The sequence below is a fragment of the Thermothelomyces heterothallicus genome, assembly GCF_042370625.1.
Source record: "Thermothelomyces heterothallicus CBS 202.75 unplaced genomic scaffold P884_scaffold_7, whole genome shotgun sequence".
Classification (NCBI taxonomy): domain Eukaryota; kingdom Fungi; phylum Ascomycota; class Sordariomycetes; order Sordariales; family Chaetomiaceae; genus Thermothelomyces; species Thermothelomyces heterothallicus.
Genome location: NW_027192568.1, coordinates 1107068 through 1130025, shown reverse-complemented (window position 1 = coordinate 1130025; position 22958 = coordinate 1107068). Strand labels below are relative to the sequence as shown.

The 22958-nt window shown below is 57.4% G+C and overlaps 8 protein-coding genes across 8 annotated transcripts; 3 read left to right on the top strand and 5 right to left on the bottom strand.

Annotated features, from left to right (window-relative positions):
• Window positions 1-21: 21 nt before the first annotated feature.
• P884DRAFT_276679 (tRNA synthetases class II-domain-containing protein) lies at window positions 22-2545 on the bottom strand (the record flags this gene model as incomplete). The annotated part of the gene is made up of 5 exons (XM_069442986.1): window positions 22-978; window positions 1035-1163; window positions 1222-1368; window positions 1429-2189; window positions 2326-2545. The coding sequence occupies 5 exons, from the start codon at window positions 2543-2545 to the stop codon at window positions 22-24; spliced, it is 2214 nt and encodes a 737-aa protein (XP_069298987.1).
• Window positions 2546-4101: 1556 nt separating this feature from the next.
• Window positions 4102-6231, top strand: P884DRAFT_276678 (ANTH domain-containing protein; the record flags this gene model as incomplete). Its single annotated transcript, XM_069442985.1, has 4 exons — window positions 4102-4149; window positions 4234-4471; window positions 4529-4831; window positions 4889-6231. The coding sequence occupies 4 exons, from the start codon at window positions 4102-4104 to the stop codon at window positions 6229-6231; spliced, it is 1932 nt and encodes a 643-aa protein (XP_069298986.1).
• Window positions 6232-7007: 776 nt separating this feature from the next.
• On the bottom strand, window positions 7008-8401 carry P884DRAFT_221415 (CDK-activating kinase assembly factor MAT1-domain-containing protein). The gene has a single exon (XM_069439489.1). The coding sequence runs from the start codon at window positions 8158-8160 to the stop codon at window positions 7051-7053; it is 1110 nt and encodes a 369-aa protein (XP_069298985.1). The 5' UTR covers window positions 8161-8401; the 3' UTR covers window positions 7008-7050.
• A 238-nt stretch (window positions 8402-8639) lies between these two features.
• Window positions 8640-9831, top strand: P884DRAFT_240990 (HSP20-like chaperone). The gene is made up of 3 exons (XM_069440201.1): window positions 8640-8799; window positions 9001-9203; window positions 9332-9831. Exons 1-3 carry the CDS (start codon window positions 8787-8789, stop codon window positions 9680-9682), a joined length of 567 nt encoding a protein of 188 aa, XP_069298984.1. The 5' UTR covers window positions 8640-8786; the 3' UTR covers window positions 9683-9831.
• Window positions 9832-10356: 525 nt separating this feature from the next.
• Window positions 10357-12216, bottom strand: P884DRAFT_276675 (Prefoldin subunit-domain-containing protein; the record flags this gene model as incomplete). The annotated part of the gene is made up of 1 exon (XM_069442984.1): window positions 10357-12216. The coding sequence occupies one exon, from the start codon at window positions 12214-12216 to the stop codon at window positions 10357-10359; it is 1860 nt and encodes a 619-aa protein (XP_069298983.1).
• Window positions 12217-12955: 739 nt separating this feature from the next.
• Window positions 12956-15503, bottom strand: P884DRAFT_298744 (uncharacterized protein; the record flags this gene model as incomplete). Its single annotated transcript, XM_069444633.1, has 2 exons — window positions 12956-14512; window positions 14574-15503. The coding sequence occupies 2 exons, from the start codon at window positions 15501-15503 to the stop codon at window positions 12956-12958; spliced, it is 2487 nt and encodes an 828-aa protein (XP_069298982.1).
• Window positions 15504-18383: 2880 nt separating this feature from the next.
• P884DRAFT_240980 (uncharacterized protein) lies at window positions 18384-19871 on the top strand. Its single transcript, XM_069440200.1, has 2 exons — window positions 18384-18644; window positions 18849-19871. Exons 1-2 carry the CDS (start codon window positions 18534-18536, stop codon window positions 19563-19565), a joined length of 828 nt encoding a protein of 275 aa, XP_069298981.1. The 5' UTR covers window positions 18384-18533; the 3' UTR covers window positions 19566-19871.
• Window positions 19872-19873: 2 nt separating this feature from the next.
• On the bottom strand, window positions 19874-22291 carry P884DRAFT_240977 (MBOAT, membrane-bound O-acyltransferase family-domain-containing protein). Its single transcript, XM_069440199.1, has 5 exons — window positions 21993-22291; window positions 21849-21916; window positions 21200-21781; window positions 20266-21130; window positions 19874-20143 (listed from the first exon to the last, which is right to left on the bottom strand). Exons 1-5 carry the CDS (start codon window positions 22261-22263, stop codon window positions 20037-20039), a joined length of 1893 nt encoding a protein of 630 aa, XP_069298980.1. The 5' UTR covers window positions 22264-22291; the 3' UTR covers window positions 19874-20036.
• Between the last annotated feature and the right edge of the window lie 667 nt (window positions 22292-22958).

Below are 22958 nucleotides of genomic sequence, written 5' to 3'. Positions count from 1 at the left end.
GGTCGCCCTTGGAGCCTACCCTCAGTTCTTTCCGGGGAAGGTGGTCAAATGGTAGGTTTCGAGCTGCTCCTTGGTGACACGACCGGGACTCTTGACGGTCAAATCCTCGCCTTTCATCGACTTGGGGAACGCGATGACGTCGCGGACCGAGTCGGTGTAGGTAAGAACCGCGACAAGACGGTCGAACCCGAGGGCGAATCCCGCGTGGGGCGGACAACCAGCACGCAGAGCCTCGAGGAGGTGGGAGAACTGAGCGACGCCCGCGTCGGTCATCTTGAGAATCTCCCTCATGACGTACTCTTGCATCCTGGCCACGTGGATACGTCGACTGCCCCCACCCAGCTCGACCCCGTTGACGACAAGGTCGTAGTGATCAGCCCTCGCCTTCAGGGGGTCGGTCGCGAGCAGCTCGACGTCCTCGTCCGTCAGCGGCGCAGTGAACGGGTGATGGGTCGCCGAGAAACCGGCCTGTCCGCCCTGACCGGGGTCTGTCTCGTTGTCGGGCGTGAACATGGGGAAGTCGGTGACCCATAGGAACTTGAAACTCCGGTCCTTGGGAAGCAGGCCCTTGGACACGGCCGCCTGGTATACCAGGTTCCTGAACGTGCCCAGAGCGGTGGAACCACCCTGGAATGGCTTGTCCTCGCGGGCCTGGAAGACAACCACGTCGCCGTCCTCCAGATCGCCAAAGCCGGGAGCCTCGCCGCTCTCCAGAGCACCGGCGCCTTCAAACCCGAGAGGTGAGAGGCCCCGGAGCGGCTTCGAAGAGTCGACGACGAGCGCGACCGGTGCCCCGTCCGGATTCTGGGCAAGGGCCGGGGGTAGGGTCCTCATCAATTCGTCCACGAAACCAGACATGGAAACCTCGCTTCCTTCTCCGGAGCTAGGGCGGAATCTGAAGCCCTCCACAATCGGGTTTTCGAGATGGGTGATCATGGAAACAAACGACCGGGGCAGGATGTGATCAACCCGGTGAAGCTATGGTCGTTAAATAAATGAGCACTCATGAAAATTGGCCATGCGTGGGTTTTTACCTCAAATGGAATTCTCAAGTCTGGCTTGTCTATGCCGAACCTCGTCATGGCCTCTTCGTAAGACATACGGGGGAACGGCGGCATCATGTACCGCGAGCCTGGAGCGGAATCCTCTCGGTTCTTTGCCTTCTGTAGCCTCGTTAGAGGAGGGTGCGTGGCTTTGGGTTTAGAGAACCGGACGGCATACCAAACTCTTTCTCGGCGCGAGGTATGTCTCCTCGCCTTCATCCACGACACAGAACTCCGAATCCAGGAAGACGGCCAGGTCGGAAACGATCGACTCGACCGTTCGCATGACATCTTCGCCCGTGGCGAACGACATTTCTAGGTCCAGCTTCGCTCGGTTAGCCCGCACGCCCCGGAATCACGCTCGCGGGAGCTGGGATTGCCATGCCTGTGTGAACTCGGGTTGCCGGTCTGCCCGCAGATCTTCGTCTCGAAAACAGCGAGCAAATTGGTAGTAACCTCTGATGCCGCTGGCCATGAGCATCTGCTTGTATTGTTGGGGGCTCTGTGGCAGAGCGTATGCTAGGCCGGGGCGCCTTGTCGGAACCAGGAATTCCCTCGCCCCCTCAGGCGTGGACTTGAACAGAACGGGAGTTTCGACCTCGGTGAAGGCAAGGTCGTTCAGAGACTTCCTCAGCCGGAACGCTATTTGCGGCCGAACGAGCAGACGGGTGCGCAGGGGGTCCGAGAACCGGATTTGGAGATGGCGAGCTGAGGGAGGAAACTGGACACCCTTGGAGACGATGATGTCCTTGGGGAAGACGTTCAGGGGCTGGATGGATTGCAGGTCAAGGTCGATACGGAAGACGTGCTCCGGAAAACTGCCGGGTCTCGAAGACGCATTCTCGTCATCTACACAAGGGGACTGTGCTTGCCCGGGTTGTGTGTCCAAGTGTAGTCGGGCAACGGTGCCCGTGACCGAGACTGGGCTGTAGAGGGCGATGCTCCGGAGGGCCTGGTTTGCCGCGTGGCCCGGGCTGTCGGGCTCTTGGAAACTCGAGGTGATTTGGACGGCAGGCCCATTGTCAATCTGAATATCTGCGAATGCGAGCTTGGACGACTTTATCCGTTTTCTCGCGAGGAAGCCGTGGACCGTGACGGTCTGGCCCTCCTTAAAGTCCCGCGCGCCGGACGGCTTCGGGAACGAATCTTGACGAGTCAGCTTGGAAACACGCCATACCTGGAAAACAGAAAACAAAACGAAAGAAATACAGAAGAAAGGAAAGGAAAGGATAGGAAAGGAAAGGAAAGGAAAAAAAGAGATGAAACAAAGGCAAGAGCATACTGTATCTAGACCATTCTTCTCGCAACTGCTGTCCGACCGTCTTTTGGTCGGGTGCTACACCCTCAGCAGCCTTGGACTGAGCAGCACTGTGTGTAAGACGAGTGCAGACCTGAAATCTCCCGAGGTGAAGCAATCGCGGGCGGAGAGGAACTCGCAGACTTCCGAGTTGCCGTTGGCCGACGGCACCCAAACGCCGAAGCGGAGCTTGAGGCAGGGTCATTCGTTGTCGAGGCCAACTCAGTCCCGAGAGTGCCTCAAGTCTCCAATCTTTATTTGAAGTAAATCGCGGGAAGTCGCGATGAGAGATACAAAGCTCGCCCGATGCTTCCTGGTCGCTCGCGCTCTCAACCGCTTAGACCCACCCTTTTCTCGGCCGATGTTTGGCCCGACCAAAACGAAAGTGGGTCCAGTGGTCCAGCAGCATCGGCCCTTCAAAAACAATTTGCGGTTCAGAGTTTTCCAACTTTTCTTCTCTTCTTTCCCCATCCCTTCCATTCAAAACAAAGTGAGTGCCAACCACAACCATCTACCCGTCCACGGACGAGCTCCTGCTAACAACCTCTAGATGATGAAAGCCGAGGTGTTCCATATGATGTCACTCCCTCCTTTTGGACCATTCGAACTCTCCCCTCACGGGGCTCAAGTGGTTTGGGTGCGATAGAAGGAAGGGAGCATGAAATCAGCGTTCGGCACACAGACCTTGTTACTCAACGGACGCGATCACGGCATCTCTGATTACTTGAATGTGAAGGGCCTCGCGGGCGACCAAGTGGGCGTGTCCTGCGGGGAGGAAATCACTGCAATGGCGGGCGCAATGGGCGATGGTTTGTTTACGAGATGACCTTCGAGTGGAGGTCGTCGAACCCCGTCCCGCGATGCGTATCTTGATTGACAATCAGCGATTGGATTTGAGACACGTGTATTATCACGGTGCTACGGCGAGTTGAAAACACATGATATCAGACAGAATGCAGCAAACAAGTCATGTATTTCTGGATTTTTCTGAAACATATGAGGATTCCAACCAATATGGCTATGGCTGTGAGTTGCACCTGTTTCGAGTTGCCTGAAAAGAATTCGTTGTCTTCCGAGTAGAGATCTCTCGACGTAACCCAACAATAGTCTGTAGTAAAATCAACTTGTATCGCACCCAGGTAAAAACCGTAGCTACCTAAGGGTCTCTCTCTTTCTCTCTCTCCTCGGTGCAGTCGGCTCTGTTGCGAAAGATGGTCGACTTGGTTGGGGCCGAACTGGGTCGAATGTTTGTGCGGCTTGAACTGGGCGCCTCTCCCGGGCCGTGCACGCTCGATCTGTGCTCTCGGCCACGCGGTGCTGTTACTCTGACATGGGTCCCCAGTTCAGGCCCATGTTTGGGTCGGCCAGATGAACCGACCTCATTTTAGCAATTCCAACTCCTTCAGCCTTTTTGGCCCCCCCCACCGACCAACAAGGCCCAACCCAACGTATCAGCGCACGCCAGACCGCGCTCGAGTTCGGTCTCGCGTTCTATCACCGATTTCCAGGTCGAGCGCTACCCGTGGGTGGCCCGACTGTTACACATACAATAGGACCACTTCCTCCGTCCCGCGCGTGCCGTTTAGCGCCGTCCAGGACGTCCGCCCGAGGTTGAGATCAACCGCCGAGTGATAATTTACCGTTCCCCGCCAGCAAACGTCAGGTCGATAACATCGCCGAGGATTTCGGAAGTCGTGCACCCCCGCGAGATAGTCCGGGTTCAAACTCCGCGTGTCCTGCCTGCGCCAAAAGTCGGTAGCCATGGCGAGCTCTTTTGAGAAGTCGGTCAAGGGCGCGACCAAGGTGAAGGTATGCTGCCTGTTCTCTTCCGGCTTCCATCTGACGTGGCCACCCTTGCCGTGACACACTGCTGACCGGCACCGATGCCTCCAGGCCGCGCCTCCGAAGACGAAATACATTGAGCACATCCTTGTCGCAACACACGCCGGTGAGGCCGGTGTGGGAGAGGTGTTCCGAGCGTTACAGTACCGTCTCCGCGACTCAACATGGACCATTGTCTTCAAGAGCCTGATCACAGTCCACTTAATGATCCGGGAAGGCTCGCCGGATGTTACGCTGGCCTACCTTGCCAAGCACAAGAACATGCTGGCCGTGAGCGTGTTTTCGGATGGTCAGTAATGGACTCGACTGTTCCCGGTCTCATCAGCAGCTGATGCCCGTGTTGCAGCGCAAACCCAAGGCCGGAACATCCGCCACTACTCGAACTACTTGACCGAGCGGGCCCGCGCCTATCGGGAAACCAAGATTGACTGGGTGCGGTACAAAGAGCCGCGGCTAGAGAAGCTTTCTGTGGAGAAGGGCCTCCTGAGGGAGACGGAGGCCATCCAGTACCAGCTCACCGCCCTTCTCAAGTGCGACGTGATGGATAGTGAGCCGGAAAACGAGATCACAATAACCGTCTTCAGGCTGCTCGTGCTGGACCTTCTAGCCCTCTTCCAGGTTCTGAACCAGGCCCTGATCAACATCCTCGGTGAGTCGTCTTCTCGCGCGGTAGGATCTTCTCCGTGCCAACTGACGAGATCGACAGGCCACTTCTTCGAGCTGTCGAAGCCGGACGCCGAGAGGGCCCTGAACATCTACCGAACCTTCACGAAACAGACGGACTACGTTGTGCAGTATCTCAGTGTTGCCAGGCAATACGAGCACCACACCCGAGTGGAAGTCCCTAAGCTGAAGCACGCTCCCGTGAACCTAGGCCGCCAGCTGGACGAGTACTTGAAGGACCCCGACTTCGAAATCCATCGGAGACAGTATCTGGCCGAGCTGGAGGCAAAGAAGTCTAAAGGCGCATCCGCGGGGGCGTCCAAGACGGCCAAGTTCGACTCGGCGAAATTCTCGTCGAGCGCAAACACGAATGAGCGACCATCACAAGCACCGGCGAAATCAGAGCCTCACAAAGTCCCGGACGGCGACCTGATTGACTTTTTCGAGTCGATCGAGCAGAATCAGACGCCCATGGCCGTGCAACCGCCGCCGCCGCCGGCGCAGCAGCAGCAGCAGCAGCAGCAGCAGCCGCCCCAACTGCAGGCGCAGATGCAGATGGGCATGTCACCGTGGGGCCCAGCGCCTTTCCAGCCACAGCAATCACCTCCGCAGCTTTCGGCCGCTTTTATTTCCCAAAGCCCCGCGTTTGGCTCCAACAGTCCGTTCCAGCAGCCGGACCAAGCCGCCTTCTCTCCGGTCCAGCAGACGATGCCCCAGCAGATGCAGCCGGCTTTCACCGGCGCCGGCTTCGGGGGGTTCTCCCCCCAGTCCCAAACTGGCTTCCAGCCCAACACCCTTTCGTCGATCCCGCAAGACTCGGTTGCCAATTTCCAGAGTGCCACCACGTCGGCCTCGTTCCAGGGGCTCCAGGCCCCACAGCAGACCACTAACCCGTTCCGCCAGTCTATGCTCGTGAACCAGCAGACCGGCACCACCCCTTTCGGCCCTGCCGCTGCGCAAGCCAACACGCAGCAGCGGCCCGCCACAAGCCAATCCACCAACCCATTTGCCCGCTCATCTCCCCAGGCAGCCCAGCCGTTCAGTACCCCAACATCGAGCTCCCCATTCCAGTCCTCCCAGCCCGCCCAGTCACCCACGAGCCAACCTCCTCCCATGCAGCCGCTTCAGACCGGGACGAACCCGTTTGCGAAAAACTTTGGCACCGGACAGCCGGCCCAGCCAACCCAGCAGCGGCCTGTCACGGCGGGTGGTATTCTCTCTCAGCCTACCGGGAGCACGAATCCTTTCCGGCAAAGCGCTTTTGTCAACCACAATACCGGCTTGGGCTGGCAGCATAACCAAAAGCCAATAGGCGGTGGGCTCGACCAGCTCGAGACGATCCCGGTCTTCCCCCGGCCGGCGCAACAAACGCCTTGGCAGCAATGAGGGGGGGGACCGCTCCTTTAACCTCCCCAGCGCCGGGGTGGTCGTGTTGACGTGGCGGGACCTGAGGGAGAGAAATGTTGGGAGAAGCCAAGCCATGGATGATAGCTTGCGGTAGCGCTGGGTTATTCGTTCGTTTGGCAGCATATAGCGTGGCGTTTGGGTATGGTAATTGTTTTTTTTTTTATTTTTGGTCTTTTCACCCGCCCCCCTCCCTCCCCCTTTTGTTTTCCTCCGCTTCCATGGCATGGAGAGTAGGTACTTGTGTGTCAGCTCATGATAGTTTTGAGCTTGGAGGACGCAACCAGCAAGTGTTCGTCTGGCAGCCGCTTCCGGGATCAAGATCCTTGTTTTTCATCTCCGCGTTTCGTTTCAAAGTAGTGGGAATTTAAACCTTGGAGGCTAGAATACTCATTCGGGCTCGTTGATTGTTGCGGATTGGCCGGGCACGCACCATTGTGGTGAACTAACCATGAACACTCCCGGTCTCTCTCATCATGGCGTCGTCTTGGAAGCGATGGATTCGTCTCCAAGAATCGGAGCGTTCCCGGGCGGCTTGAGGCTTGTTTGACCGGCAGCTCCATCTTCACTTGTGATGAACTGAGGAGCTACCGCGTCGATCCATCTATATATCTCTATGTTTTGAATTAAACCTTGGTATTGCCTTTTCCCAAACATTGCTTTTGTCACCCCCCTTGACCGCCATGAAAGAAAAACGCCCAATGCTATGCAGGAACAAGAGATCAAAAAAAAAAAAAAAAAGAAAAGAAAAAAAAGAGGTTGCACTGTATAATATCATGCTGAGGCCCCCCGGCCCTGAATTTAGTCCAACTCCATCCTGTCGCCCGCGGCAGCGATCCCGGCGCCGATGGTGGCCACCTCACCAGCTGACAACCCAATGCCCACCTCCTTTTCGTCCTCGATGAAGACGCCCAGGCCGGCAAAGGCCTCGAACATGGCCCTGGCGGTGTACGCGTCGAAGTCGTAGCCGCCCGTGATGTGGGCCGGGTCGACCTTGTACTTCTCGATCGACGGGTGCGAGAGCCCGTCGTGAAGCTTGTACCTGCTCGGCACGAAGTCGAGCCCGCCAAAGGGGTCGTACGGCCCCTCGGGCGTGGGTGCCTTCTTCTTCTCCTTGAGCCCGCGGATCGACAGCCGGCCGACATCCGCCGCAGCAGCAGCGGTCCCGGCTCCGGCGGCGTTGCCGGAGGCGTTCGCCGCCGCCGCCGCCCTGTTTGCCGCTGCCTGCCCGCGCCTCTTGAGCTGCACCCTCTGCGCGGAGGCGGAGGCGGAGGCGGCGGGGAGGGGCTCGCCCTTGGCGAGGCTGTCGAGCTCTGCCTCGCGGCTCCTGGCGCGCTCGCGCTTCTCCTCCTCGGCCTCGCGGAGGGCCTCGAGGCGCCTCTGGCGGGCGGCCTCGCGCTCGGCGGCGAGGCGGCGGCGCGACTGCTCGTCGGCCTCCTTGCCGGCGCGGCGGTTGCGCTCAATGTCGGCGCGGTGCTCGACCTCCCACTGCTGCAGGGTCGCCTCGGCGGCGCGGCGGGCCGCCTCGCTGCCCGAGACCAGGTCGAACGTCAGGTCCTCCACCATCTGCAGGTAGTTGTTGTAGTCCTGCAGCGTCTCGAAGTCCTCCTCGACCTGGTTGAAGACGGCGGCGACGCGCCGGCGGATGTCGACCTCGCGCTCGACCGCCAGGTCGCCGAAGAAGGCGCTGCGGAAGCCCTTGCGCCGCAGCGTGCGGTGGCAGCCCGCGTAGGGGCACTGGTTGGGCCCGTCGTTGAAGAGCCGGTTGACGCAGTTGGAGCACATCGAGTGGTAGCATTCCGGGTTGATGAGGAACTCCATGTCTTTGTTCAGGTACCGGATCGTCTTGCACACCGGACACATGTCCTCGGAGTTGATATTGGGAAGGGCCGAGCCCGGTTTTCGCGACATGGTGGGCGAGAGGACGGTGGCGACGGCGGCGGCGACGGCGGCGGCGGCGGTGACGTGTGGAAAGGGTAGAATCGTTGTGAAATGGTGGCAGGAGGGAAACGGCGAGGAAAATAAATAAAAAGTCGGTTTCGAGAGAACAAGGACAGGTTTCTGTAGTAGTCTCTCCAATTCCGGAGACAAAATCACCCCACTCTTGATTACCGAGAACCGTTGGAAGTTTGGCAGGTGGCGGCTGGCCCAAAGCTGGGCTCGTTGCTTGAGCGTTCAACGTACGGAGTAGTAGTGTACGGAGTACGGATTATCAGTGTTGTACGATTGATTAATCAGTAGCCAAGCTTACCTGATCCCTGTCAATCTACGTGCAACGCTGCGAGTCTAGCCTGTGGGGCCTCAAGGGGTGCGGGGTGGAGGGGCGTAGCATGGGCAGGCAGACAGTGCCCCACCATCCCAGAAGCTGTCGTGAGCTCACCTTCCATGAGCTTCGAAAAAAAAAAAAAAAATAAAGGGAAACCTAAGCCTTGTGACAAACTCCTATCGGTGGTGGGAGTTTCACACACACACACACGCACATACACACACACAGAGAGAGAGAGAGATTTCAAATCGTCAAAAAGAAAAGGACAAACATGGCTGACAAAGGTGCGCTGCTGCTGCTGCTGCTGCTGCTGCTTGATATCCGATTCCCTTCCCATCCTAGCAAAGGACTAGTGAGGGGCCTAGCGGCGACTTCTACCTTCTGCCCTTCACAAGGCCCAACCCGATATTTGGCCCCCCCCCCCCCCCCTCGACGAACCGCTACGTATTCAAAACTACGCTAACACAATCGCCCGCCGTGACTAGAGCCGACCGCCGCGGAGGAGGCCGCGGCGCGCGCCAGAGAGAAAGCCGAGCAGGATGCGCTCCCGTACAAATGGACCCAGACGATCGGCGACCTCGACGTCTCCATCTCGGTGCCGGGCAACCTCAAGGGGCGTGACATCGTCGTCGAGCTGAAGAAGGACTTCATCTCGGCCGGGATCAAGGGGCAAGAACCCATCCTCAAGGTTAGTCGAATCACCCCCTCCTCCATCCCTACCCTACCCCTCCCTCTTCTCTCTCTCCTTTTGGATGACGAAAAGCCCCTCCGCCTCACTAACATTGTTGTCTTTTTTTTTTTAAAAAAAATCCACAGGGCAACTTCCCCCACCCGATCCGCACCGACGACAGCACGTGGACGCTGTCGACCGCGCCCGACAACACCAAGGTGATCGAGATCCACCTGGACAAGGTCAACAAGATGGAGTGGTGGCCGCACGTGGTGACGACGGCGCCCAAGATCGACGTGACCAAGATCGTGCCCGAGACCAGCAAGCTGTCGGACCTGGACGGCGAGACGCGGGGCATGGTGGAGAAGATGATGTACGACCAGCGGCAGAAGGAGCTCGGCCTGCCGACGAGCGACGAGCAAAAGAAGCTCGACATACTCAAGAAGTTTCAGGAGCAGCACCCGGAGATGGACTTTAGCAAGGCCAAGATCAACTAATAATAATCACATGCACACTCAACTCCCAGTCCCCCCGTGTGTGTGTGTGTGTATAACACAGACATGTGTATGTTGCTTAGTGTGTTCATATGACGTCTTGAACTCCCCCATCGTCCCTCATCGAATTTAAAATCCAGGGTTGTTGTTGTTGGCACGTGGCACGAGTGACACCAGAGACGACATCAGATAACTTGGAGAATAAGATGGTGTCCCGGTTTTTTTTTTCTTATTTTTTTTCTTTGGGACATAAGTTCTATTGAGTCTATCCGTACCGAGAAAAGAATAGAATGTGAGGGGTGAAACGAATCGCCGGGACCATGGGGTATATTTGCCAAGGGTCAAGGCGTCAGAGAGCCCATCCGCTTATTCTTGGAACCGCTAGTAATGCGAATGCAGATGGAGAGCTGCAAACCATCAATAGTCAGATTAGTGAGCGTTCCGAATCTTGTGTCGTGCCACCGACTTGGTGGTGAGGCCTGGGATCGACCTTGTCACGCCGGCTAAACGTCTCGGCAGTGCTGGGTTAGTTGAACAGAGAGAGAGAGAGAAAAAGAAAAAGGCAGGAAAAGGAAAAGGCGTGATCCACACAAAGTGATCACTGCACGATCTAGGGACGGAAACGCTGGTATGGCGCGATTTACGTCGACTATAGTACAGCCTCTGGACCTTTCGGGCTATTGCAGCTTGGCCAACCGGGCGGCTTTGAACTTGCTCATCCGCTTGGGTCCGCCCAATTCCTCGTCGAGGGGAACCTGACCCGTCTCACTGTCAATGGCCCCGTCTTGCTGCATAACACCGCCCTGTTTTTGGATTAGCTTGTTCCGCAAACGGTTGTACTCAACCGCGGCTGCTTGGTATAGAAGAGCATCGTCCAAGTCATCTGGCTCCGTCGGGTTTGGCACGGTAGGTCGCTCAACAACCGTCGGGGCCAGGGGGACGTGTTCCGGTGGATGGGGTTCATCTGGGACACTGGGGTTGGCCGCGCCAAAGTTGGCGGGAAGGTGTTGTGGTCCGGGAGGAAGTCCGCCGCGTGAACGAGACGTGGCGGCCGCTCGCTCCTTTTTGAACCTAGACACCCGCTTCGGTGGCTCGTCCGGGTCCTTGAGCGTCTCTTCCGGGGTCGTCTTCTCCACGACATCGCCGACCTGCACAGTTTTGCGCTCCCTGGGCCTGGCATCTGGTGTTGGCCGAGATGCAGTGTCCGGGGCAATATCCAGCTTCGAGGCGAAGCTGACGCTCTTCTTTGCTTTCGGCGCGGCTGGCGCGGTGGCCGCTGCTGCTTTGGAGTCGTCAACCACGGCTATTCGCCCAATACCCTCCTCCGGCTTCTTGGGCTTCGTCTCTGACGCGCCAACCGTGAAGGCGGACTGGGCGTTCAGCCGCTTCTCAAGCTCCTGCATGCGCTTAATGTAGTCCGGGGTGAGCGGGCTGCGTTTCGAGCGGCCGAGCTCGTCCTCGGAATCATCATCATCTTCTTCTGTGACTTCCGACTCGAACTCGTCATCGGAGCCGATCCACAAGCTATCCTCGTCGTCGGAGCCGCCTTCCTCCAGCTGAAGTTCGGCCACGACGGGGCCAATCTCCGACATGCCGTATTCCAGCATCTCGCGGCGCAGCTTGCTGTCCTCTGGTGACTCGTCCTCCGGGATGACGGCGTCCGACAAGTCGATCGCCTCCTGTTCTTTGGCCTTCTGCATGAGCCGCTCAAGATTCTGGGCTGCCCTTGACTGCGCAGGCGTGGGCTCTGTAGGCGCTGGCTCTGCAGGCTTGGGCTCCAAAGGCTCATGGCCAGCCTTGGTATCCTCCGCGAAGGAGACAGACTTCTTGCGACCGGCGGGCTCGGTCCTGGGGGCGCTTTGCTGAGCGGCGTCGGGTGTGCTCTGTGCGGGACTCGGAGCTGGCTCGTCCCTGGCCTCACCCTCTTTTGCATCATCGAGGTCTATCCTTTCCACCGACTTGCACAAGTCTGCCTCAGTCGCGGCAAGGACTTTCTCTTCGATGCCCACCTTCTTCAATGCGTCGACAATCTTCGGCTCAGCATCCGCACCAGTTTGCAGCCGGAAGTTGACGACATTGTCGTTCTCGTCCAGCTCCTCGATGATGTCGGTGAAGGGGAGGCCGCTCTCCTCGTCAGTCCCGAGCTCCGGCTGTGCGACGACAGATGCGGCGGCGAGCCTGTTCTCCTCTTTCTCAAGGAGCTTCGACAGCGTGCCAATGTTCTGCTCGACATAGTCGAGACGCCGCGAGAGGGTCTTGACGATCTGCTCGGTGGTCCTGAGGTCATTCTTGCCCATGATCTCATGGATCTCCTTTTTCGTGAGCAGCTTGCTGTCGAAATCGCGACGGATGCGACGCAGCTGCTCATGCGGAGGAGGGTCAGTGGGAAGCTGCTCGACCTCTTCCTTGAGCGCCGAATAGTCGAGAAACCATTGCTGCCAGTGCGTCAGAGACGCGCGCAGCTTGTTCACCTTGCTCTCGAGCAGCTGCACATGCCGGTCGAGATTGGAAAGGTGATCTTTGGGTGGTTGGGCCATGGCGGTCGACGCGTCGAGGATGTCGAAAGAAGTAGGAGAAATTTTTCGAGCCGAGGATTTTCCCAGTTGAAGTTGGTTCGAATCGATTCTCTCCGAGCGGATTACGTAACAAATACAGTGCAAAAGAAGAAATGTAACCATACCGTGTTCGAACATGGCGGCATTTTGGTAATTTTACGGAGTACGGATTATAATGCTACCTTTAATCACAAAGCATGCATCATCATGGCAATTACTTTTAAAGTTATATAGTACGCCCAACCCAAGAATCAACAGTAGCTCAAATACAAAGGGACCAAGAAACTCCTGCGCTTGCCTCGCTATGCAATACCCTTTTTCCCAGAGAGAAACCAATTCGGTCCGTTCTCAAACCAGGCCCAGCTGCTATATAGACAGAGATTGAATAAGAGCATTGAACTGCAAGCCAAAACCGTGCAAAAAAGGGGGGGAAATAAGAAATGGAAAAAGAAAAACACATTTAAATCACACATATTAATCAAGGTTCTATATTATAGGCCGTGAAACTGTATAATGGCCAGATGCCGAAACATGGTTTGCCGGGTATCAAACGCGGAGGGTACGGAACGAAACCGTCTCGGCAAAAGCGAAACGCGTGGGAGTGGTTGGAAGCCCGACCTGGTCGGTTTCACCATCGACCGGCCCGTGCCGCGCCGCATGGCTAAGAGAGGAGGGGGGGAGAGGGGGGGGCTGGAGAGGACGGGTAGGCGCATCACCCCTCTCAGTGGCCCGGAGGTGGCCGAATGCGTTTGCCGTCCAGGAACTCCTGGCTCCTCGGTGCGTAGTAAGGGTTGTCGACTATCTGCTCCCTCTTCCTCTGCTCGAAAATGGCGCGCTCTTCCTCGTCGAGGGCGAAGGCCTTCTTCAGCCAGCCGAACGCGCTGCGCTTCTTCTTGACTGTCTTTCCCGTCTGGTTGGTCATCGCGGTCCCGCTGCTCATTATGCTCATCCCCATCCTCGAAGGAGCGTTCCTGGGAGGGGCGGGAAAGTGGTGGGGGGCGACGGTGCCAGACGTATGCGGCCTCTGCTGCAGCGGCGAGTAAGGGTTTGGCTGCACCGGGCGAAAGAACTGCCTCTCGGAATGAGGGGATGGTATCATCGGGGGCTGGACGAACGGCGGGGGAAACTCGACCATTGACGAGTTAATAGACGCCATCGAGTCGACCGGCGGCCGCTCCATATCGGATCCGTATGCCGAATCCCGGGACTGGTAAGCCCGGTGAACTGCCTGGAGCGGCCGCTGCTGTGGCCCCATGCTATTCGGCGGGGGGACCTGGATCGATATCGGCACGGTGCCTTTCAGCGAGACGCGTTGTCTGAGCGACGTCCTTTGCGGCGGCACCACCTCGGGATCCTGGGGAATGACCAGTTCCGGTGCCTGACTCGGATCTCGCTGAGGCGCAGGGCGGGACTCGGGCCGTTCATCTGTCCTTGTTGGGCTGGGCTTGGTATCCGTTCTGGCGCCGATCTCCACGACCTTTAGCCGGGCTGTTTGCGGCCTTGAGACGACTTGTTCGACTCGGGGCCTTGCCAGTTCGAGCGTTATCTGGGCTGCCGACTCGACCGAAGAAGCCGAAGAAGAGTCCACCCTCGGTCTCCGGACGTCATCTGGCTGTGCCCTGGGCACCCGCCGACCGCTAATGCCGGGCGACGGCTGTGGCGATGGCTGGGGCGTGTAGGTTCGGGGTTGCAAGATATACAACGGGCTCTCCTCTTCGATCTCTTCCTTCTTTTCCTCCACTTTCTTGTTTTCCTTCTCTTCCTTTTCTTTCTCCTTCTTCTCTTCCATTTTCTCCTTTTCCTCCTTTTCTTCTTTCTCTTCTTCCTCGTCTTTCTCCCCTCCCTCCTCTTTCTCTTCCTTCTTCTCCCCAAGAACCTCTTCCTTGGAAAATTCCAGCTTCGGCAAGTCCGACGGTGCTGGTGGCTTCTTGGAGAGTCGGCGCGGGTTCCGGGCCGGGGGCGCCTGCGGTGGTGGTGGTTCAGAGGGCGACTGCAGGGGAGACTCTTCAGGTGGCGGAGACCTTGAAGTCACCACCAGAGACGACCGCGGCGTCGTGTGGTTTCGGCTTTGCTGCTCGGTCGACCTGTCCAGCTCGGCAGCGGACAGCGCTCCGGCGTCGAGCGACAGCTTCCCGGTGTTGAGAGTACTCAGCCGTAGCGAGATCCGGGGGGGCGAGTTGGGGATGTTGATCTGCGGGGAACTCGGCGGCGTCGTGACCGACGAGGCATCGGATGGCTGAGGGCTATGGCCCGGGGACGAGTACGGTTGGACGCTGAGCTGCGAGCCGGTCAGTCACCCACTTCTCTCCGGGCCCAACGGATAGCCAGGGCAGGCGTACCCTCGTCCTTCGGCTCACCTCTCCAACCCTCCGCTCCATCTCGGAGACCATATCAGTCAACCTGACCATCAGGGCGTTCAGCGTGCTCCCTCTGGCCTGCAAATCCATGAATGCATTAAACCACCCGTCCGTGTTACCCTTCATGGCGTCGAATATGTCGATCACGTCGGGGCGCTCCTGTCGCCAACTCCCATGCTGTTGCTCCGCTAGATAAATGGTGAATTCTCGGGTCGCCGCGAGCCCCTCCGCCAGGTCTCGTGTCGTCTGCTTGAGCGCGGCTTGGGTGCGAGCCAGGATGTGCTCGATCTTCTGGTTGCCCTCGAGGATCTGCATGCGGAACTTGCGGTCTTCCAGCATCCGCTCAAAAACCCCGATGTTGTCCATGGGCAGCTTCAGGTGCTTGATCCGCTCCTCCATATCCCTCGTCGCCAGGTCCATATCCTCGAGCGTCGTCTCCAGGAACTCGTCCACCTCGTCGATGTGGCCCTGAAGGATGGAGACGACCAGGATCTGGCTGTTGGCCATGCCGTTGAGCAGCAAGTACACGCCGAATGAGATCTGGGCTATCAGCCGGCAGAGCTCGTGTGTCTTCTGGCCCGGGCGGCAGCGCCACAGGGCAGTCGGAGGCGGGTCATCCCTGTCCTGGTCCAGCAGCTCGTCGCGCCTCGCCCTGGCGTCGCCGGTGCGAAGCTTCGGCTTCTTTACGGCATCGCCTTGTGTGGCCTCCACCAGGGATTCTGCGAACGCTTGCTGCATAGACGGGATGGGATGCTGAGGTACCGGAGGCTGTTGCGGCTCGTCCTGCCTCGGCCGGTTATCGACCTCTAGGCCTGTTCCGGCCCTCATTTCATCATCGATGTCAGGCGCCAGCACGATGGGTAGCTGCATCTCCGAGAGGCTGGAAGATGATGGAGGTCGCGGGAAAGCCATGGTGGGGTGATTTCCTAGGTCATCCAGGCCAATCTACACTACCGAGAGCTTCCGGGAGCCGGGGGGGCCCGGCGGTCGTTCGCCGCTGATCACGAGCGGCGATCGGCAGGGAATTCTTGCGTACAGGCGGAGGGGCAGCTCACTGGTGGGCCCCAGCACTCGCGCGTTCTGCGAGCTCCCGTGGCGATGGAAGATTAATCGGTCGAATGGCGGTTCTACAAGGCGACGGAGCTCTGGATGGTGGAACGGGGACGATAGAGGAACGTAAATAAGACGTAGAGCAGGGCGGAGATCTCGACGTGTCTTAACGGAGCGCCTGTCACGGATGTGCCCCGCGATGAAACATAGTGGTGACGGTCCCTAAGGTTTGGCGCAGTTCGATCAAGGCGATGGAGGCGCTGGAAACACCAGGCCGGCACTCCCTATTTTTCTGTCCGGAAACGGGGATCCCAGCTCTCCGACGACGCTGCTGCCGACGTTCCAAACAAGGGTTAACTTTGATTTCGTTGAGTGCTGATGCAACACTCGGGAGGCTGAGTTGGTTGATTCGCGAGGCCCGTAATGCACAAGAGCACCAGCTGGTCGGCCGTAGATGATCTGAGCTTGTCGTTGTATCAAACCGGGAGAAGACGGTCTCGAGACGTCGACGGGTGGGAATAAAAAAAAAAAAAACAGAAACAAAAAAAAACGCAACGTTCGAAGATTTGGCCGCAAGATCGTAGCAAGACACGAACGCGGTCAGGATTACGCAAAGCGAGTGGCAAAGGGAGCTTTGGCGAGACCGTTTTCGTTCGGGAATCTCCAGGGGAAGGGGGGGGTTGTTGTGGGCTGGAAACTCGTAGGAGGAGCAACAAAATCGAAATGTGCTCCACCGCGACTTCTTGACCCTGGGAGACCCGGGCAGCTCCCTGCAACGCGCCCCCAGTTCTTAGGTGACCTGACCAAACCCCTTGTACTTGAGCTGACCAAACCCCCTGTTAAGCGAGCTTAAGCGAGCTCGCTTAAGCTGACCTGACCAATATCCTAAAAAATAGAGAATTAATTCTAAATCAATTCTAAATTAATTTTATTATAAGTTATATAATCTTACCTAATATATAATTTACTAAGTTTTTAAAGCTTTATTTTAGAACTAATTTTGAATACTTTCTAAATTAAATTTAATTTAGTTCTAAAGCAATTCTAAATCGATTCTAAACTAGTTTTAAACTAGTTTTAAAAGGCTCTTTAAATATATTAATTTTAAAAGTAATAAAATCTAATAATTAATCTTTATAATTTTATTAAATCGATTTAGAATTCATTATAAAGTGTTTAATTATATTCTTTTAGAATTGTGGGGAGGGATAAAGTTGACCTGACCAGTCTAAAAAATTTGAAGTTTTGGTCTGGTCAGGTCAGCTTAAGCGAGCTCGCTTAACAGGGGGTTTGGTCAGCTCAAGTACAAGGGGTTTGGTCAGGTCACCTATATACACACGCGCCCCCCCACGATGCCGGCGGTCCTAGGACCAGGGTCCAGCGTGCGTTTCCATTTGAGGAAAATGGGTATCATTGGTGACCGGGGGTCACCAATAGCACGGTGCCAGCCGAGCAAACCGAAAGGGGCTCGATTCTTTGGGTGAATTGCATGTCGTGCGGGCCTAGAGCTCGCCATCCCATCTGTGGGCCAATCGAGGGCCCGGCCCAGGGAATCGGGGGCTCGCCCGGGCTGCCGATTGCATGCGCCTTTCCGCCCCGACCGCAAGACCTGGATCGGCGCATTGCAGAATGTCTTCGATTATAACGTTACCGCGCAGATATTGGGCCCTGTTGAAACCGGATATTGCTCCAGAACAGCCCACTGGAGAGAACGGATTACGGAATATATATACACGTTAGTATTGGTACAAATCCGGAGTACGGCGTAAATATATCGACACACTAGTCACGCCGAGCATCTGGCAGAGGTTTGAATCTCTTCGTATTCCTTGTTGTTTCCTCCTTTTCTCATCAGGCTGTAACCTACCCCCGTTATTTCTGCCGAATGTGATGCTGCCAGCGGACAGTGCTGGGCGCGCACAAAAAGGCGAGAGCTCCTGCAGAGAATCGCTAGGTCCTCGCAGAACGTGGCCTGGGGTTCCGGAAGATCCAACCCAAAAGCGAGACAGGGGGCGCTTGCAAAGCCTTACCTGCAGGCGCAGGACCAAACATGGTAAGTTAATAGTGGGCTGCAGGGCTGCAATCTGATTCCGTACACAGTACACTAACGTTCAAAACAGGATTAAGGAAACGAACTTGGGCCATTCAGAGGTGTACTCTTCCACTTCCACACAAGCAAATTATTCGTGAAATATACGTTAGGTAGCGTATGTTCCTCATCGTCTTCTTTCCGCTTCGGTCTCCGCACCCCGCAAACCTAATCCATCTTGACAGCCGATGCCCAAGTGCCCGCATGGGTCGCGGCCTTCAGAGAGTCGAATCGGCGACAAAACGTCCGGTCGGCCTTGAGGATTCAAAGTTGAGGTCGACTAGTGCTGGCCGGCTGGTTTTCGAGAGTCTCTCTGAATTCCTGATTATGTACACTATGCAGTGAACGGCGGCGCATGTCGAATCGAATGCAGGCGCTTGTTTATGGATGTACAACTCGGCCCGGCCTCACCAACAAAGCAGAAACAGGTGGGGTCGATCTCGGGGGAATGGTCGTCTTGTCAGACGAATGCTACGCTAACGGCCCTCATCGACAGAGATCGGGTTTTAGACCGAGGCGTAACTGCCGGATCGAGCACTGGGCCGGTCCGTTGTGCGAGGCGCGTGGCTCCTTCGTAAAGCATCTGCCAAGACCAGGGGTCCATCTCGTGTAATCCGTAATCTCAGCCGCAACTCCTTCGTGCCTTCTCTCTGCTTTCTGTTGATTAACGTTACTGGCTTTTTGTGCATCCGACTCGGGTCCTCCTCTTCTTCGTTCCTTTTCACTTCCTGGTTGCCTCCCGTGCTTCCTGTCAGCTTTCCGAGCGATCAAGCGCTCAAGCAAGCTGCGACCGGCCACCAAGCATGGCTCTACAGGCATTCAAGTTCGGGACCGGCCCCTGGGACCCAACTCATCGCTTCGAGACATCGTGGCTCTTGTCGCCCTGGGCGCTCTTCTTTTGCAGGGCTCTCATCGTACGTTTCCGCTCTTGCTAGGAAATCTGCCCCGCCCTACCTTATATATACCCTTACATTGCTACATATAACTATACTTCGTTACTCCGTATTAATGAGCGGAGCATTCCTCCCATTGTCCCCGCATTCACTTGAGGAGGGCGAAAACCCGCTAATTGATCGCGTCTCGTATCTCCCTCCCGCTCTCGCGCCCCTACCGTACAGTCCCTCTATGCCTTCACGACCCTCCTCTTCGTGCTGGCGTGGCAGTGCGCCCGGGCGGCCACGGGCTGCGAGGCGTCGCGGGATACGTTCAGCTACTTCACCCACCTGACGTACTGGGGCCTGGCCTTCTACTTCCTCGCCTCGGCGACGCACACGCTCACGTACGCGCGCTCGGGCGTCCCGCTGCTGGACCGGTTCCCGCGTCCGCTGCAGGCGCTCCACTCGGCCTTCTACACCACCGTCGTCGTCTACCCCTTCATCGTGACCATCGTCTACTGGGCCCGCCTCTACTCGGGCGCCTGGTTCGCCGAGGTCTTTGCCGGCTGGAGCAACGTCTCGCAGCACGCGCTCAACAGCGCCTTCGCCCTCTTCGAGCTCCTCGTCCCCCGCACCGCCACGCCCCCGCCCGTCCACATGCTCTGGCTCGTCCTGCTGCTGGCCCTCTACCTCGCCCTGGCCTACGTCACCAAGGCCTCCAAGGACTTCTACCCGTACGACTTCCTCGACCCGGAGGAGCAGCACGGCCTGGTCGCGGCCTACGTCTTTGGCATCGCCGTCGGCTGCCTCATCATCTTTGGCGTCGTCTGGTCCATCATCTGGCTGCGCAAATACGTCACCGAGACCAAGCTGGGGAAGACGGGCAAGTTTTCGAAGAAGGGGCACCCCGCGAACGCGACAGGGGATGTGGAAGTGGCGACGGATAAGCCGCAGGCGTAGTAGGGCAGCGCGCGCCGCTGGCTATCTGTCTCGTTTTACTCTTCACCTCGGCTCTTCGTTTCGACACATGAATGGACTTGTCTCAGGAACCGCAAGTTTGGTGTCTGCAAAAGGGTGGTTGTCTTCTTACGTTGGTATGCATTGGCCTTGGGCTATGGGAGGATATACCCTTGAATAATGTACTGTGTCTACGACGTTCCTGTTTGACCTGTTCACATGGTGATTTCGAGGTGACATGCATCAACCCGTCGCCTTTTTGCAACGCACGGCTACCTTTACAATGATCTCGTGTCACCAAGAGCTGCCTGCATTCAGTGCCGCGCCTCTGCCGCCATAAATTGGATCTCGGAGGGAACTTCATGCGTACTATTCCTTGCCAGAGACCAGAGATCACTGGGATGTGTGTACTGTCCACACATGATCTGACATATTATTACACTGCTATTTGACATCCGCAAAAGTACAGGCCACTCAGCACTTGAGATTAATCCCCCGTCTATACTCGGCCTGTCGGATCTCGAACATGACCTGGATCCCTACAAACAATGCGGCACATGCCGTGATCAAAAACGCGAGGCCTGCGGGACAGCAGCGTCAGTGAACCATGGTCGTATTTTCGAAATCGTGGCCCTAATGAGGAAAGCACGAGACAAGGAGGAAAAAAGGAAAGGAGAGAAAAAGAAAAAAGAAAATGGCTTACCAGAATAGTCTCTAAAGATCCCCTTGACAATACTCTCCAAGCCGTCCAGTCCGACGGCAAACCCGACCAGGTTGGCCGCCATCATCATGAGCACGTTACCCACCGCTCCGACGCAGCACAGCATCCGGTACGCGGTCGGGCGGCGCTCCCATTTCCTCGGCGGGAACAGCACGCCGGCGGCGATCTCGGGCAGGAAGAAGATGACGACCAGCCAGCCCCAGATCAGCAGGTTCAGCTTGATATCGTGCCACAGCGCCACGAAGGTGAACACGACCAGGTACGTGAGCACGGTCCGGGCCGCGTCCAGCCCGGTCCGGAAGCTGGACCCGCCCAGGGGTATGTAGATGTAGCGCAGCAGCCAGCGGTAGTAGCTGCGGTGCCAGCCCCGCCAGAAGGACAGGGTCGAGTAGTTGTTGCTGACGCAGCGCACCATGTTCTCGGGCGGGTCGACGCCGTCGACGAGGCTCCAGAGGCGGAAGAAGCGCCAGGGGAGGAGCAGCTTCAGCCAGATGATGTGCAGGTTGAAGAAGGCGAGCAGCGAGATCTGCGCGGGCGTGTACGAGGACCAGTCGGGGCGGGACTTGGAGATGGCGCCGACGTAGTCGTAGTGCAAGATCAGCTCCATGGCGAGGAGGACCAGCGCGAAGCGGATGCCGTACTTGAGCGTGCGCACCGGGGTGGAGAGCGTGGCCGGCCGGTACCGCTGCTGCGAGATGTAGTCGTTGAAGGTGATGATGGGGCCGGTGAGGTAGAGCGGGCCGTAGATGGCGTAGGCGAGGTAGTTGCGGAAGCAGTAGTCGTGCGGCGAGGCCGGGGTGGCGATGCGGTCGCGCTCCGAGAGGTTGGCAGGGTCCAATTGTTTCTTCTTGCCGGCGTTAATATGACGTGATTTCAGAGGGGGAAGACCAGGAGAAGCGCAAAGCAGGAGGCGTACCTCGACGGGACTGGAAGCCCTCCTGTCGAGGCTCCAGTAGTAGTCCAGGTTAAAACTGATCAGGCGCAGGACGGTGATGTTGAAGAGGATCTCCCAGCGGTTGATCAGGCCGCCGTGCCTATCCATCCACTCGCCCAGCGCTACCAAGCCCGAGGTGCCCGTCACCAAATTCCCGGCCGGCGAGCCGGTCAGGAGCCGCGCGATTTCGCGGTACTTGTAGCCCGAGCACAGCTCATTGGCGAACAAGACACAGATGTTGAACACCCACGTCGCGGCGGGGATGTACCTCTTGGGCACCGACGTTGCAAGCCGGTAGTTGATGGCCAGGATCGCCAGGATCTTGGCTGCCGAGAAGCCATGCAGCGCCGCGAGGAAGAAAAGCGCAAAGGCAGCGTCATACGAGGTGCGCTGGCGCAGCCTCGCCTCGGCCGCCTCGGGGACGTTCGCCCTCGCGGCTCTCAGCTCCTGCGGGACGGGGTGCACGGCGTTCCAGACCCTGCGCAGCAGCGGATGGAACACCAGCAAGAGTGCCATATACGGCAGGTTTGTCCGGAAGGTGTAATACTGGGCGTCCGATACGTCCTATCACCGCGCCCCGTTTCAGCAAAGATGCTCTGGTCTCGATGGGGGGAAGGGTTTAGAAACTTACGACCTTGCGGCCCGGAATCCACCCGTCCCTAAGTCGTCTCTGAAATTTGTAGTATCTCGGATCAGATGCTGCCGAGCGTCAGACCTTCCTCCCTTCCAACCACTCTTTCCCGCCAATGATGACAGAGCAAGGGGAACACCTTACGCCTCGAGACATCATAGGCGACCCAAAACATGTAGGGCACCACGACCAGGAAGACGAGGTAGTAGAAGTAGAACTCGGGGGTCCTCCATTTCGGCGCCTCGACCCGCTTGTCGGCGACGGCCCTGTCGCCCTCCCGCTTGTCGTTTGCGGCCCTGTACGGCACCGACGAGGGTGTGGTGAAGCGCGTGTCGAGGGTCTCGAGGTCGTAGATGCTCGACAAAAAGGACAGCGGGCAGGAGCGGCCTCGGCTGCCACCGTGGGAGGAGGCCATTGTTTTTGTTGGGAATGGGGGGGGGGGGGGATAAAAAATGGGCGTTGCTTGATTGCTGTTTCGGCTTGGGCCAGCTTTTAGACCATGTTGGGCCGATGCAGGTTCGTCGCGAGGATGAAAGAGCGGCAGCGACAATCTCTACGAGGTTTGCAATTCCGTAACCTCAGCGCACCCAACCTCTCTTCTGAGCAATCCTTATCGTAGGCTCCCGGGTTTTTTTTTATGAAATCTCAGAACCGCATTCGAGACACGCCCGGCGTTGTTGTCGCGGCTCGTAAGTCGTATTCCTGAGTGGACTTGCTGTCAGTTGTCTTGTTCGAATTGAGGACGAAAGTTATGAATTTGAAACTCGAACTCGAGGGGAACCGAGAAGCGGGAAACAATCGCGTTTCAATTAGCCCATCGTACCTCCGTAGTGTGATCACGAGTCTTGCCCGGGAGTTGTTGGTGCCAGTGAATCGCGGGACAGTCCTCAAGCTCCAGGTCGGCAGGTGTACTGCGCAGTTCGCGTTGAGGGTCTAGATTCAAGCGGCTCGAGGCGCAGCTGACCGGTTGGTTGCAGCTGACACAAGCTTTCCCCGCCAAGACCTCGTGCCCCTGAACCCCTATTTTCCAGTGTAGAGTACAGATTACGCAGTACACTACGTAATCCGTACACTATTGGTACGGATCCGTACTTCATACCGCGTGAACTA

Coding starts and splice junctions, on each gene's coding strand:
- P884DRAFT_240990 (XM_069440201.1), top strand. Junction 9,204..9,331: donor GGCAAGAACCCATCCTCAAG/GTTAGTCGAATC, acceptor AAAAATCCACAG/GGCAACTTCCCCCACCCGAT.
- P884DRAFT_240977 (XM_069440199.1), bottom strand. CDS start 22,263: ATGGCCTCCTCCCACGGTGGCAGCCGAGGCCGCTCCTGCCCGCTGTCC. Junction 21,782..21,848: donor GGATTCCGGGCCGCAAGGTC/GTAAGTTTCTAA, acceptor GCGCGGTGATAG/GACGTATCGGACGCCCAGTA. Junction 20,144..20,265: donor GATCTTTAGAGACTATTCTG/GTAAGCCATTTT, acceptor GCTGTCCCGCAG/GCCTCGCGTTTTTGATCACG.
- P884DRAFT_240980 (XM_069440200.1), top strand. CDS start 18,534: ATGGCTCTACAGGCATTCAAGTTCGGGACCGGCCCCTGGGACCCAACT. Junction 18,645..18,848: donor TCTTTTGCAGGGCTCTCATC/GTACGTTTCCGC, acceptor CCTACCGTACAG/TCCCTCTATGCCTTCACGAC.
- P884DRAFT_221415 (XM_069439489.1), bottom strand. CDS start 8,160: ATGTCGCGAAAACCGGGCTCGGCCCTTCCCAATATCAACTCCGAGGAC.